The sequence below is a fragment of the Lepeophtheirus salmonis genome, chromosome 14, assembly GCF_016086655.4.
Source record: "Lepeophtheirus salmonis chromosome 14, UVic_Lsal_1.4, whole genome shotgun sequence".
NCBI classification, from domain to species: domain Eukaryota; kingdom Metazoa; phylum Arthropoda; class Copepoda; order Siphonostomatoida; family Caligidae; genus Lepeophtheirus; species Lepeophtheirus salmonis.
The window spans coordinates 11,786,107-11,798,030 of record NC_052144.2 but is presented as its reverse complement, the minus strand read 5'-3'; the positions used below and the strand labels follow the sequence as shown (position 1 = coordinate 11,798,030).

Here is an 11,924-nt window from a genome sequence, read left to right as displayed (position 1 = left end):
TAATTGTGGAACTACCAAAAAAGTGTGTTTATTATTGAAACAAAGAGGAAAACTAAGAACAGCCAATTTTTTGCGTATTCATACCGATCTTAAATAAGAATGTGCAAACACTACATAGGAATTTGCCAATTTTTATCAAATTCAAGTTTTAGTCTGAGAAAATTGATCCTTAATTATAAAGAAAGGACATAGAAAAAAGGTAAGGACAAAGTGATCACCCTAATAAATAAAAATTTGATATTTTTCAAATATGACAATTTTTATCAAACTAAAGCTATATTAGTGATCAACTTTATTTTTGTAAAAATAGTAAAATAAGGAAAACAAAATTGATAAAGATATTCAGAAACTATTTAGTTAATAACTAATACAATTATTAAGAAATTTTTTTGTTTGTTTTGGTTACAACTTCTCGGAAAAAATACAGAGGAACAAGTCAGTTGATGGTTTGTATTCCATGATTTCCTTCAATAGATTATTGCTGATTAATTTTTTTCTCAAGATTTTAACCTAAGCTAATTATCTGATTGAATCTTTTCAAATTTTACGCCCTTCAAATCATTATCTATGGATATTATCGACTTCCAATGCTATACTATAAATGATTATCTCGTTTTATACGCCATACTATACCACGTGAGTTATTTTTTTTAGTTATTAGGATAATGTTATTGGATTACTACTCGGTCCAAAGTAAAAAAAATTCCAAAAGTTTTAATACAAATAACATAAAATTGGACTTCAATCCAAAAATACAATATATGCTAAAATATAAATTGAAATGTTTTGCACAAATATTAAAAGTAATACCCTAATCAGGCCATTAATTTGAGTTTAATAATTGTTTGTCAGTAATCGAACCTATACATAGAAATTGGTATTGGATCTTTAAGAGCTCACTGTCGTTCGAAGGAACAATAAGAAACTATTAGATTCATCGAAAAACAAAAAGAAAAATACCACTAATTTAAGCATACTTAGAGGTTTCAAATGCCATAAAAAAGAACAGTCTGACACCAAGACGTATCATGAATTTTTCTGTGGAACAGTTTCAATTTTGACCTTACACTTTTTTGAAATATATTATGTTAAACAAAGCTTTGTAATATTTGATACAACATATTTTTTTAGAAAATTATCCGCTTATATTCACTTTCAAAATAATCATTTTCTCCGTTAATCTCTAGAAGATAAAATGTTTATGAAAAGTAGTGTAAATATTTTTTGCATGTGGGCAGTAATTTTTTTATCTAAGGATACTAAAACTAGTCAAGGACGGTATTATTGCTGAAGTAGAGTAGGGTTAGCATAATAATTATTAAATATTCAACCTTTTGTTTAATTCTATCCATAAATAAGTGTAATACAGTCTAATTTTTACTCCCTACCTAATAGGGTTCGTTTACAAATCAAAAAAGTATTAACAAAATATACTTTATGATACAAGTAAGCGTTTTAGGTCAGATAAACTCAATGTTTTAGAATATTTTTTACAAATATTTAATCTCTGCAACACCATTTAACCAATCAAAGGAACATTTTAAAAAATTGAGCAAAAAAAAAAATTATTAATTTATTTACATATAAGCCTGAACATCATAAAGTTGAGAAACTGACAACATTTCATGATTTGCACTTAATGTCTCTGTTTAGAAAACTACAGAATTATAATTTGATAAATGAATATTAAGTAAAATAACAATGTATTAATTAAACCTCTAAAGAATGTGGATTTAAAAAGAGAAAATTGAATTGCCATAACTCATACTCAGAAGAAGTTAATCCCTTGAATTCAATGTTATACGTTCGCAACCAGATGATTCCCAAAGAAAAAAATATATTTTATGTACCTATATGGACGATTAAAAGCTTGTCCGTTATACATTTGGACCCAAAATGTTCGTGTTCAAATAATTTAAAAATCTATTTTAATAATGTTGTTCATAATTTATGTTTGTTTATTTGAATCGAATGTTAAAGGACCTAGTTTATTCCAGAATAATAATTAAAAAACCAAAGATTTTTTTTTTGGTACCCTCGTGAGATGGATATAAATGACAGGTTATGTTTGTCAAAATTACTACTAAACAGGTATTGTGTATTGTAATAATCTAATGGTTACGCTTGCTCAGAAGAAAACACAACATGCCAATAATCAGTAATAGTAAATGTTGTGTCTTGACGAAGTTTGCCGAGGTACCAATTATTTAATAAACGGAGGGATTCATAACTAACGGGAGAAACGAGGAGAAGGAAAGGCGTCGAGGAATAAGACAAGGCTTGCTTTTAGAAACATCTATATTCTTATTAATACAAAACCCTGCTCTGGTATATACATAGAATACATAATAGACACATTGGAGGGGGGAGGGGATAAGAAACATTTAGACACAAAATGCTGGTGATCAAAAAATTTCAAAATTCAAATAAATAATTTTATTCATAACTTATGTTTGTCCATTTGAATGGAATGTAAAAGTACCCAATTTATTCCATCAGAGTAACTAAAAAACCAAAAACTCATATACATTTATTAGTAAAACATAGAAAATAACTATAACCGAAATTAAAATTTTGGTGTATTTCTCATGAAAATTTAAGATTTTAAGTTTGTCAAAATGACACCTGAACGAATATTGTGTACGCCAATACTCCCACAGTTACACCTGTTCTGAAGACAACTAAACAAGCTGCAAAGATACCAATACCCTAACGAATTCATAGAGGTATATAATCCCAGAGAAAAATATTGTAAAAGAAAATCTTTGATTGAAAATGCCTAAAATTGGATATTTTTTTAAGATGGGGATTGATTATGTTGTAATAGAGAATTTCGTTTCTGGGTAAAGGAACCTTTAGTTAAGTATCCCGAATGAATTTATAAGGCTTATCGTTTTGTTTAAAATTCTGAAGAGTGTAATTATGTCTTTAAAGTCATGTTTATGAGTAGGACCAGTGTTTTTATTTTACAAAGATAGTCGTCGTTATATCCTTACATCTATGAATTCATGTTGCTACATAATATATTTTGTTGTTTGATATAATATTATCGTGTACATCAATATAGGCCTGTAACCACAAGTATATCCTTGTATGGGCCAAGGCTGAGATTAGAGTTTTTCTCTATTAATCCTTTAATTTTTTTTTTTTTACAAAATTGGATTTTTTAAATAAAAGACAAACTATTCCACATTTACACTTAAAAAAATAAATCTCTGATTCCTTGTCGAGTTCTTATGTTTTCCCACTGATAAATATGTTCTATAGAACTAAGTTCCAAAGACTGGCTAGACCACTCCATGATTTTAATGGGCTTCTTTAATGCAAAATATTTGTTTTGTTTTGGCCCTATTTTTTGGATAATTGTCGTGCTGAAAGATCCATTACACTACCTCTTTTTCAGTGCCTAAGGAAGCTAAAAACCAAGAATTCCGAGAAGATGGAAATCCTCCATTCTGTCTTTTATATGGTGAAGTCATGATCAAAACATAATGTGTTCTTTTGGTTATAATCAATTCACCCCAATTTCGAAAAAAACTTTTTTTTTTCTTATATATAGTCATTGACTTAAAAAAAAAATCCACGATATAGAATGTTTTTTTCCTCTTGAATTGGCAAACTAACAAAATTGAAAACAATAAAAAACCAATGATAAGTATATTATTTTATAGTAGATTATATGTATATATTATTTTGGAAATACTGCCATTGCATAGGGGGGATATGGTCACCTCATAGCCTGCCTCTATTACGGCACTGCAACAAAATCCTTATCTTTTTATAATAATACTAGTTGTAGTCCAGAGGAAATAGGGGTCGCCTTAAAATCAAATTTTACTTAAATAATATAAAAGATAAATTCCCCGAATTCGACTGTGTGAAATGCAACTCTAGGTTTTTTCATGAGCACGCTCAGATTTAATTACTCAGTACTACTATTTACCTATGGTTAATTTCCTCAAGAATCAAAGATTAATAGAAGTTTGCAAAAAATTAAATTAATAGTAGTAGTTCCTTGATTTTAACCCTTTCTCTCATATATTTTGAAATAGGTGGGAAAAAAATGTATATCTCTTCTTTTTATGTTTTAAGTATACTTGAAGAAAAAAAAAATAACTTTTCATCAATGAAAAAAAAATTACGACATTACGAAGATCAGGTCCATAATTGCTTCAAAAATACAATTATTTTATTTTAATATTCTATAATTTTCATAATTCTATTTATTTATTATGAAAGTTCAATTCTTCAAACAATGTTTTTATTATTATTCTTGAGAGAAATGATTTACTTACTATTTCCTAGACTATATTATGTAAAAATTATATCATCCAAAAGGAATGAAAAACTATTTAAACAGTTATACTCACGTATTTGTGCTGCTAAAATACATAAATATTTATCCCTAAGCACATATTAACACAATAATCCTTGTAGTTATTTTTTGATACTAAAGACTATTTTCTGAAGTGATGCTCCTGGGCAACATTATGAGAAAAGGATGAAGGAAAATCCATAATTAAAAAACTTGATCTTTTTTATCATAAAGGAGGCCAAGCTTTCGAAAATGTACACTAGATATTGGAAAACAACATCAACGGTTGTTTTTTTGATAGTTTAAAAATACTCCTATATAAAGAACATTCCAAAAAATATTTTAAATCAAGCTTAATGTAAGAGGATAATCAATTTTGGCAAGTTGGTTAAAAGGCAATCTGTGAACTAATGCTGCACAGTTCCATAATTGTAATAGAGTTCTAACGCGTTTAACACGGCATTATACTTAACAGATATTGGAACTGGTACTTGAAATTCCTCAAAGTCATTGAAAATTGTTCCACCAACAAAAAAGTTTTACTGATAAAAAAGTGAAAAATTCTTGTTATTTGATCTTACTTCAAACATAAACTATGTGGACACTCATGTACATGCATGTAAATTGCTATTAACAAATTTTTTGTCCTATATTTATAGAAGAAAAAGTATGGAAAATTACCGAAAATTTGATATAAGAACCATAACATGTACAATAATTTGAGGATCGTTATAATACTACTACCTACCAATGAAATGATTGTATTTCATGTATAAAATATGTAATTCAATAATAAATATATTTGGAAGTAATATAACTTGTTCAAAATCGCCAAATGGGTCCTTTTCAAAATTCTTTGATATACGTAGTTATATTTTTTCTAAAAAAGTGAAAAGCCAAAACAAAATATGACACAATGGAGCAAAGTTGATGTTCAACCGGTAATCTATATATAAAAATCCTTGATTAATTCCCTAAATACAAATTACACGGAAGTAATGCCTTAGCTTATATTTCTGTATTTATAATGAATCTATGTAACAACTCGTTTTCTTTTTTTTTTTTAAAGGAACTCGTATATAAATGAATGTTATATAAAATACCATTTTGGGTTTTCTAATATTTGTATATATATATATATATTTATTATATGATAACATCTAGCGATATAATAAACTTAATAAAGTTTAATTTTGTAAAAATTGCATTACTTTATTAATTTACGATAGGTTGATGTTCCTATTTTTAAGTCTCTAGATAAGAAAAACTTAAAATGTAATATCATATTTTAATCAAAATAATGTTAACTTAACTTAATATAAATAATTTCCCTACAAACGCTTACCCTGTGTTGCTCTGGTTTGAGAAACAGAATTCATTTTTTTTTTTACTTATTTTTCAAAAAAGTAACAAATAGAATTTATTTAAATTGTATAGAAAAAAACAGCCTACCAATCTGAGATCCAGAGACGCTGGAGCATCAATTTTTTTTTGAGGAAATACAAAATACTGGGCATCCCAAACAAAAAATATATTTTTGAATAATCTTGTGGGAAAAATAATCCTCCATAAATGATAACTGTTTCGATTTTGAATACATTTAGAAAAACATAATTGTTTTGTTTTTTTGAGACGCAAGTCATTTTTTGATTTATTATTCAACCTCCTATATAGTCTCCTTGAGCTTGAAAAACTATTTTGGTATTTTAGGTATGGCATAAGCCTTCCTTTAAATAACAACCCCAAAAATCAGCACCAACGTCTTAGCTTGACCAGGTTCAAAAGAGGCACCCATGCAAAGTTTTAGTCTCCGCGGTGCAACGGTGTTTGCACCCATAATAAATACATACATGCAGACACAATCTAACTGTTTTATATATGTGTATATAATGAAATTAGTCGTTAAATTGTTTTTTCTACGTTTTTATATTATAGTAAAATGCTATTACGAATACATGTAAAGTATGGAGTTTGCTAACAAAGTTTATTATTTAATAACAAAGAGTTTGATAATAACAAATATATATATTAGTGAACCCACTAAACAACAGGGATTTTAAAAGGAGTAAGGTACATATGTTGGATATGGTGCAGGAGCTGGAGCTTGAACTGGAGCTACAGAAACAGGAGCAGCTTCGTATTGAACATCAGCAACGAATCCACTGTCTCCGACTACGGTGTAGGTAACAGTCTTGATACGCCCATCGGGAAGAGTCACCTTGTAGGATCCAGAAACGGCTCCATTATCAGCTTGTTCATCTGCAGAGATATCTACACCAGATTCAGCGTCTAATACAGAGTAAGCATAGGCATAGTTTGCTGGTGGAGGAGGAGGTGGTGGTGAAGGGGGTCCATAGGGGCTATATGCAGGTGCTGGTGGCGGGGGAGGAGGAGGTGGTGGTGGAGGGGATGGGTATGGTCCATAGACTGGGGCTGGTACTGGTGAAGGAGGGGGTGGTGGAGCAGGTGCTGGAGGAGGGATTGGATTATAGTAGAATTGTGGTGCAGCATTAGCTAACGCAAAGCAGAGTGCAATGCAGGAGAATAATGATTTTGTATGCATGTTGAAGTCTTCTTATTTAAAACTGCTTGATTATTCCATTGCTACCTCATGTTTTATATGATTTGAATTCATATGTAGAAAATGGGCAAGCGAAAGTTTTAATATGTTATTATAGTTATTTCATGCGTTAAAGTTATTCTTCTTTTTTATTATTTTTAAACAATGAGTGCTCTCAATATTTTTCTTTAGTGATACTAAATTGCATTTTTTAATTTATGCTTTATTTAACAAAATATGAAATAAAAGAAATGTATATTACGAAGTTTTCTTTCTTACGTTTAGTTTTAACTGACTATTCGTTTTTTATACTCAATTTGCAACTGCAATCTAGTAAATATACCAATTTAAATTTAAATCAAATTGTTATTTTTTCACAGTTTTTTAATAACTAATAATTCTACATACATCTTATTTGTATAGATCTATACTTGAGAAACAGTAATTAATCCAATGACTTTAAAAAATTATTAGTTGTAGAAATTATTCTTGACTTTTGAAGAGTTTAATTACAAAAATCTGCTGACAAGCAAACAAGTAAATAATGTTCACTTTTATATAGGGTTATTTAATAATAGGTTAATTTTAAGGAATGTGGGAGTCACATTGAGAAGACGCAAAACTCCTCAAAGTTCTTCTTTAATCAACTTTGAATCTTTTTGTACATACCTATCTGGCATTAGTAAATTCTTTTGTACCATAATCGACGTATATCCAAGGCTTTTCATTATTGATAAAGGATTCGTTATAGTTCATCGTCCGATATTAATGTTTATATGCCAAACCTGATAGACAAGTTAGTCAGGCACCAGCCTTACTAAAGGATCGTCAAAACCTCTGTCAGTTTCATGGTGATTCCCACATTAATGACATCTAATATTTTGTTTTCTCTTGACATTCATTTCAGTTATATTAGTATCGGAGTTATTCTATTTTTTAACAACAGTCGTTAATAAACTGATGTTGTCGATGATGGAGTAATAAAAGATAACATAATATTTAGTGTACTTAAAATAAAATAAACAAAATTTTACTTCGCAATTTGCATCCGCATAATGAATAAGACGTTTTCTATTCTTGTTTGTGTATAAATATGCTTCCTTTTATAAGTTAAGTTCATTATTTTAATAACTTTAACTGCAAATTATCAATTTACAATTTTAAATGCAATTTTGATATATCCATAACAAATGCTTTTTTAGTTGAAACCAATAAAATCATAGTTAATTTAATTTTTTTTAAAGATATTAATTAAATTATCAAAATTGCTTTATCTTTCATTTTATTAAGTTTATTCAAATAGCACTTAAATCGTGTAAAAATATAAATTAAAAACAAAAGTCAACAAAAAATTACTAATTCAAAAAGTGAGTTTTAGTTTTTTGTAAATGGACAAAGATAAACATAGGAATTTTTTGAAGACACATTTACTTAATAATCATTTTTGACCTATTTACTCCAAATCAATATTCAGTTTTAAATATTTTAAAAGAAAACATGCTTTTTTCAGACATCCTATAGACAATTGTGGTTGCAACTAAACATACCTTATGAAACTGTTTTCAAGAATAAAAATATCAAATTATACTTCAATTGTAAGACGTCAAGACACATCATATTATATTATAATGATGGTACAGAAAAACAAATATTATTTTTTAATCTGCGTTTACTTTTTCTAAATTAAATAAATTCAAAAATGGCAGTGGATTAATGGCAACGGGAAAAAGGAAAAGGGACAAAGAGTAAAAATGGAAATTTTTTAATCTAATGTAATAAACATTAACAATAAATAAATATAAAGAAAATTGAAAAAATGAGCAAATTCGATAGCCATTACAATGGAAGAAGTGCTAATCACTTAATTCTCCTATAATTATAATAGTATAATTAGACATACTAGACAAAACTCATTTATATTAAATCAGTTTCAAATAATTTGACATTTTACCTTAAATCAGAATTATTTATATAACAGTTTATTTCTGTACTATAATGACGAACATAATTAATACTTTTTTCTAAGATATAATTTTGTTTCAACGAGGATTTTATAAGTGTTTAAATAATAGAATGATTGCTCTGTCCTGCTTTTTCTAAAAGTTGTTCAGGCCCTGAGGCTTAGCCTTATCTTTGTTTTTTTCTTATTGCAAAGGGTAAAACACTGTTGTTTGAGACAATTAAATTATTTTAATTGATTTTTTAAATGAACTCGTATATATATCAATGTTATATAAAATCGCAATTTGGTTTTCCTAATATTTGTATATATATGTATTATATTGTAACATTTACCACTATATTTAACTTAACAAAGTTTAATTTCTTATAAATTCTTTACTTTATTAATTACGATAGGTTGATTTTGTTTGTTTAAGTCTCTAGATGAAAACAAAGTTAAAATTGAAAAAGTTTTAATCAAAATACGGTTAACATCACTTAATATAGATCCTGCAAACGTTTACTTGATGTTGCTTGGATTTGCGGAAAAAAAAATCAATTTTTTTTTTCTAATTTTTCAAAAAAAACTAACAAATAGAAATTATTGAAATTGTATAAAAAAACACAAACTACCAGGATTTTTTTCGTACATCCATTTGAAATCCGAAGACGATAGAACATCAACTTTTTCTGAGGAAATATAAAATACTTGCAATCCCAAACAAAAAATATATTTTGAATATTGTGGTGAGAAAAATAATCCTCCATAAATGATAACTATTTTGATTTTGAATATATTTAGAAAAACGTAATTATTTTATAATTGTTTTTTTTTTTTTGAGACGCAAGTGATTTTTTTATTTATTGTTCATCCTCCTATCTAGTCTACCAAACTATTATGGTAAATTAGGTATGGAATAAACCTTCTTTTAAATGACACCCCCAAAAAACAACGGTGTGGGCGCCCATAATACATACACACACCTATACACAATCTAACTGTTTTATATATTTATATATAATAAAGTAAGTAGTTAAATTTCTTTTTATAAAATTTTTTTACGTTTTTATATTATAATAAAATTTTTGTACATGATGTTTAAACGAATACATGTAAAGTATATACAGTTTTAACAATGTTGATTATTTAATAACAACGCGTTTGAGAATAACAAATATATATTAGTCAACCCACGAAACAATAGGGATTTAAAAGGAGTAAGGTACATATGTTGGATATGGTGCAGGAGCTTGAACTGGAGCTATAGAAACAGGAGCAGCTTCGTATCGAACATCAGCAACAAATCCACTGTCTCCTTCAACGGTGTATGTAACAGTTTTGATGCGACCATCGGGAAGTGCAACCTTGTAGGATCCAGAAACGGCACCATTATCAGCTTGTTCATCAGCAGATATATCTACACCAGATTCAGCGTCTAATACAGAGTAAACATAGGCATAGTTTGCTGGTGGAGCTGGAGGAGGAGGTGGTGGTGAAGGGGGTCCATAGGGGCTATATGCAGGTGCTGGTGGTGGGGGAGGAGGAGGTGGTGGTTGAGGGGGTGGGTATGGTCCATATACTGGGGCAGGTGCTGGTAGAGGAGGGGGTGCTGGAACAGGTGCTGGAGGGGGTATTGGATTATAGTAGAATTGTGGTGCAGCATTAGCTAACGCAAAGCAGAGTGCAATGCAGGAGAATAATGATTTTGTATGCATGTTAAGGACTTTTGATTTAAAACTGCTTGATTATTCAATTGCTACCTCATGTTTTATAGGATTTGAGTTTACGCGTATTCCTTTGCAGGCGCTACGAAATTAATCTTATTTTTCTTTTTGAAGAGTGGGTGCTCTCAATATATTTTTCCCTTTTAAAATATTTAACAGAATAAAAAAAATCTATAAATATAAAAAAATGATGATATTGAAATTTTTGAATAAGAGTCACATTTACAGAATACATTTCCGTTTATAATAGTTTGACTTGTTTCTTTTGAAATCACTCAATAAATATAAACATAAATTTATGATAAAAGGTATTACGCATGTTTTTATTTATTTGTGTAATAACAAAATACTACAGAATTAAGGAATATAATTCTTCACTCTATCACATTTAAAAAAATATATAGTTCATATCACTCAAAAAGATACGTGTTCATGATTTCAAATTAAATAAAAATGTATGTACTTTGTAAATACTTATTAAAAATTTAACCCATACAACCTTTAAAATTATTAAATGAAAAATTTGAAAAATAAATTTAGAGATACCTATAAAAATTTTCATCTTTATGGCAAATTCATATTGTGATTATATAGTATCAGGTGGTCCATGGAAATATGATCTCTTACAAATTCAATACTTAATTAAGATTGAGTAATTGAAATTAATTCATATACCGATATATTATATTATAAGTTAATACTTACTAAACAAAACAAATCTGAGCTCTATATCTGATGTACAAGTATAGCAAATGACACTAAAATGTGATCAACGAATTCCATTAGTGCACAATCCCAATGTAAGTCTCCAAGTAGTTGACTGTAGCCATGAGTTTTGTCTACGCCGTTAACAAGCCCGAAATAATATAAAGAAAGAAGGGATCCATCGAAAAATGCAAAACTTGACCAGACGAGTTAAAGAAAACAGCTTAAGCCAATCCCCTTCAATTCAATAACCCATGCAAGGTACGTCGAAGTTTACAAAAGACTGTCCAAAGAGCTACTCAAATAGTGTATTAAAAGATCTTTGTGAGGCGGGAGAGGCCACTTTTGATAATTGCAATGAAAAAAACTCACCTCTGCTATTGCAATACTAATTGAAATAATCTTAAGAAGGACACAGCTAAACAGGTAATAATCTTCAGCAATGAGAAGACCTTGTCAGTCAACCCTGTGAAGAACAGGCATAATGACATATATTTCAGCTTCGGAGACATTTATGAATTTATGATGGCACTTAGTACCACAAAACATCCTGCATGCGCGATGTCCTTTGGATTTGAGGGCTCTTACAGCAAGGCAGCCTCTCTGATACAGACCAAAAGATCCGACTATGTGACTGCCTTTGAGGAAAACTTTTTGCCATAGGTGCAGTCCAACTAT

The 11,924-nt window shown here is 28.9% G+C and overlaps 2 protein-coding genes across 2 annotated transcripts; both read right to left on the bottom strand.

The window, feature by feature from the left end:
* Nucleotides 1-6,273: 6,273 nt before the first annotated feature.
* Nucleotides 6,274-6,894, bottom strand: LOC121129447 (uncharacterized). Its single transcript, XM_040725173.2, has one exon. The coding sequence runs from the start codon at nucleotides 6,876-6,878 to the stop codon at nucleotides 6,372-6,374; it is 507 nt and encodes a 168-aa protein (XP_040581107.1). The 5' UTR covers nucleotides 6,879-6,894; the 3' UTR covers nucleotides 6,274-6,371.
* Nucleotides 6,895-9,930: 3,036 nt separating this feature from the next.
* LOC121129449 (uncharacterized) lies at nucleotides 9,931-10,552 on the bottom strand. The gene has a single exon (XM_040725174.2). The coding sequence runs from the start codon at nucleotides 10,530-10,532 to the stop codon at nucleotides 10,026-10,028; it is 507 nt and encodes a 168-aa protein (XP_040581108.1). The 5' UTR covers nucleotides 10,533-10,552; the 3' UTR covers nucleotides 9,931-10,025.
* Between the last annotated feature and the right edge of the window lie 1,372 nt (nucleotides 10,553-11,924).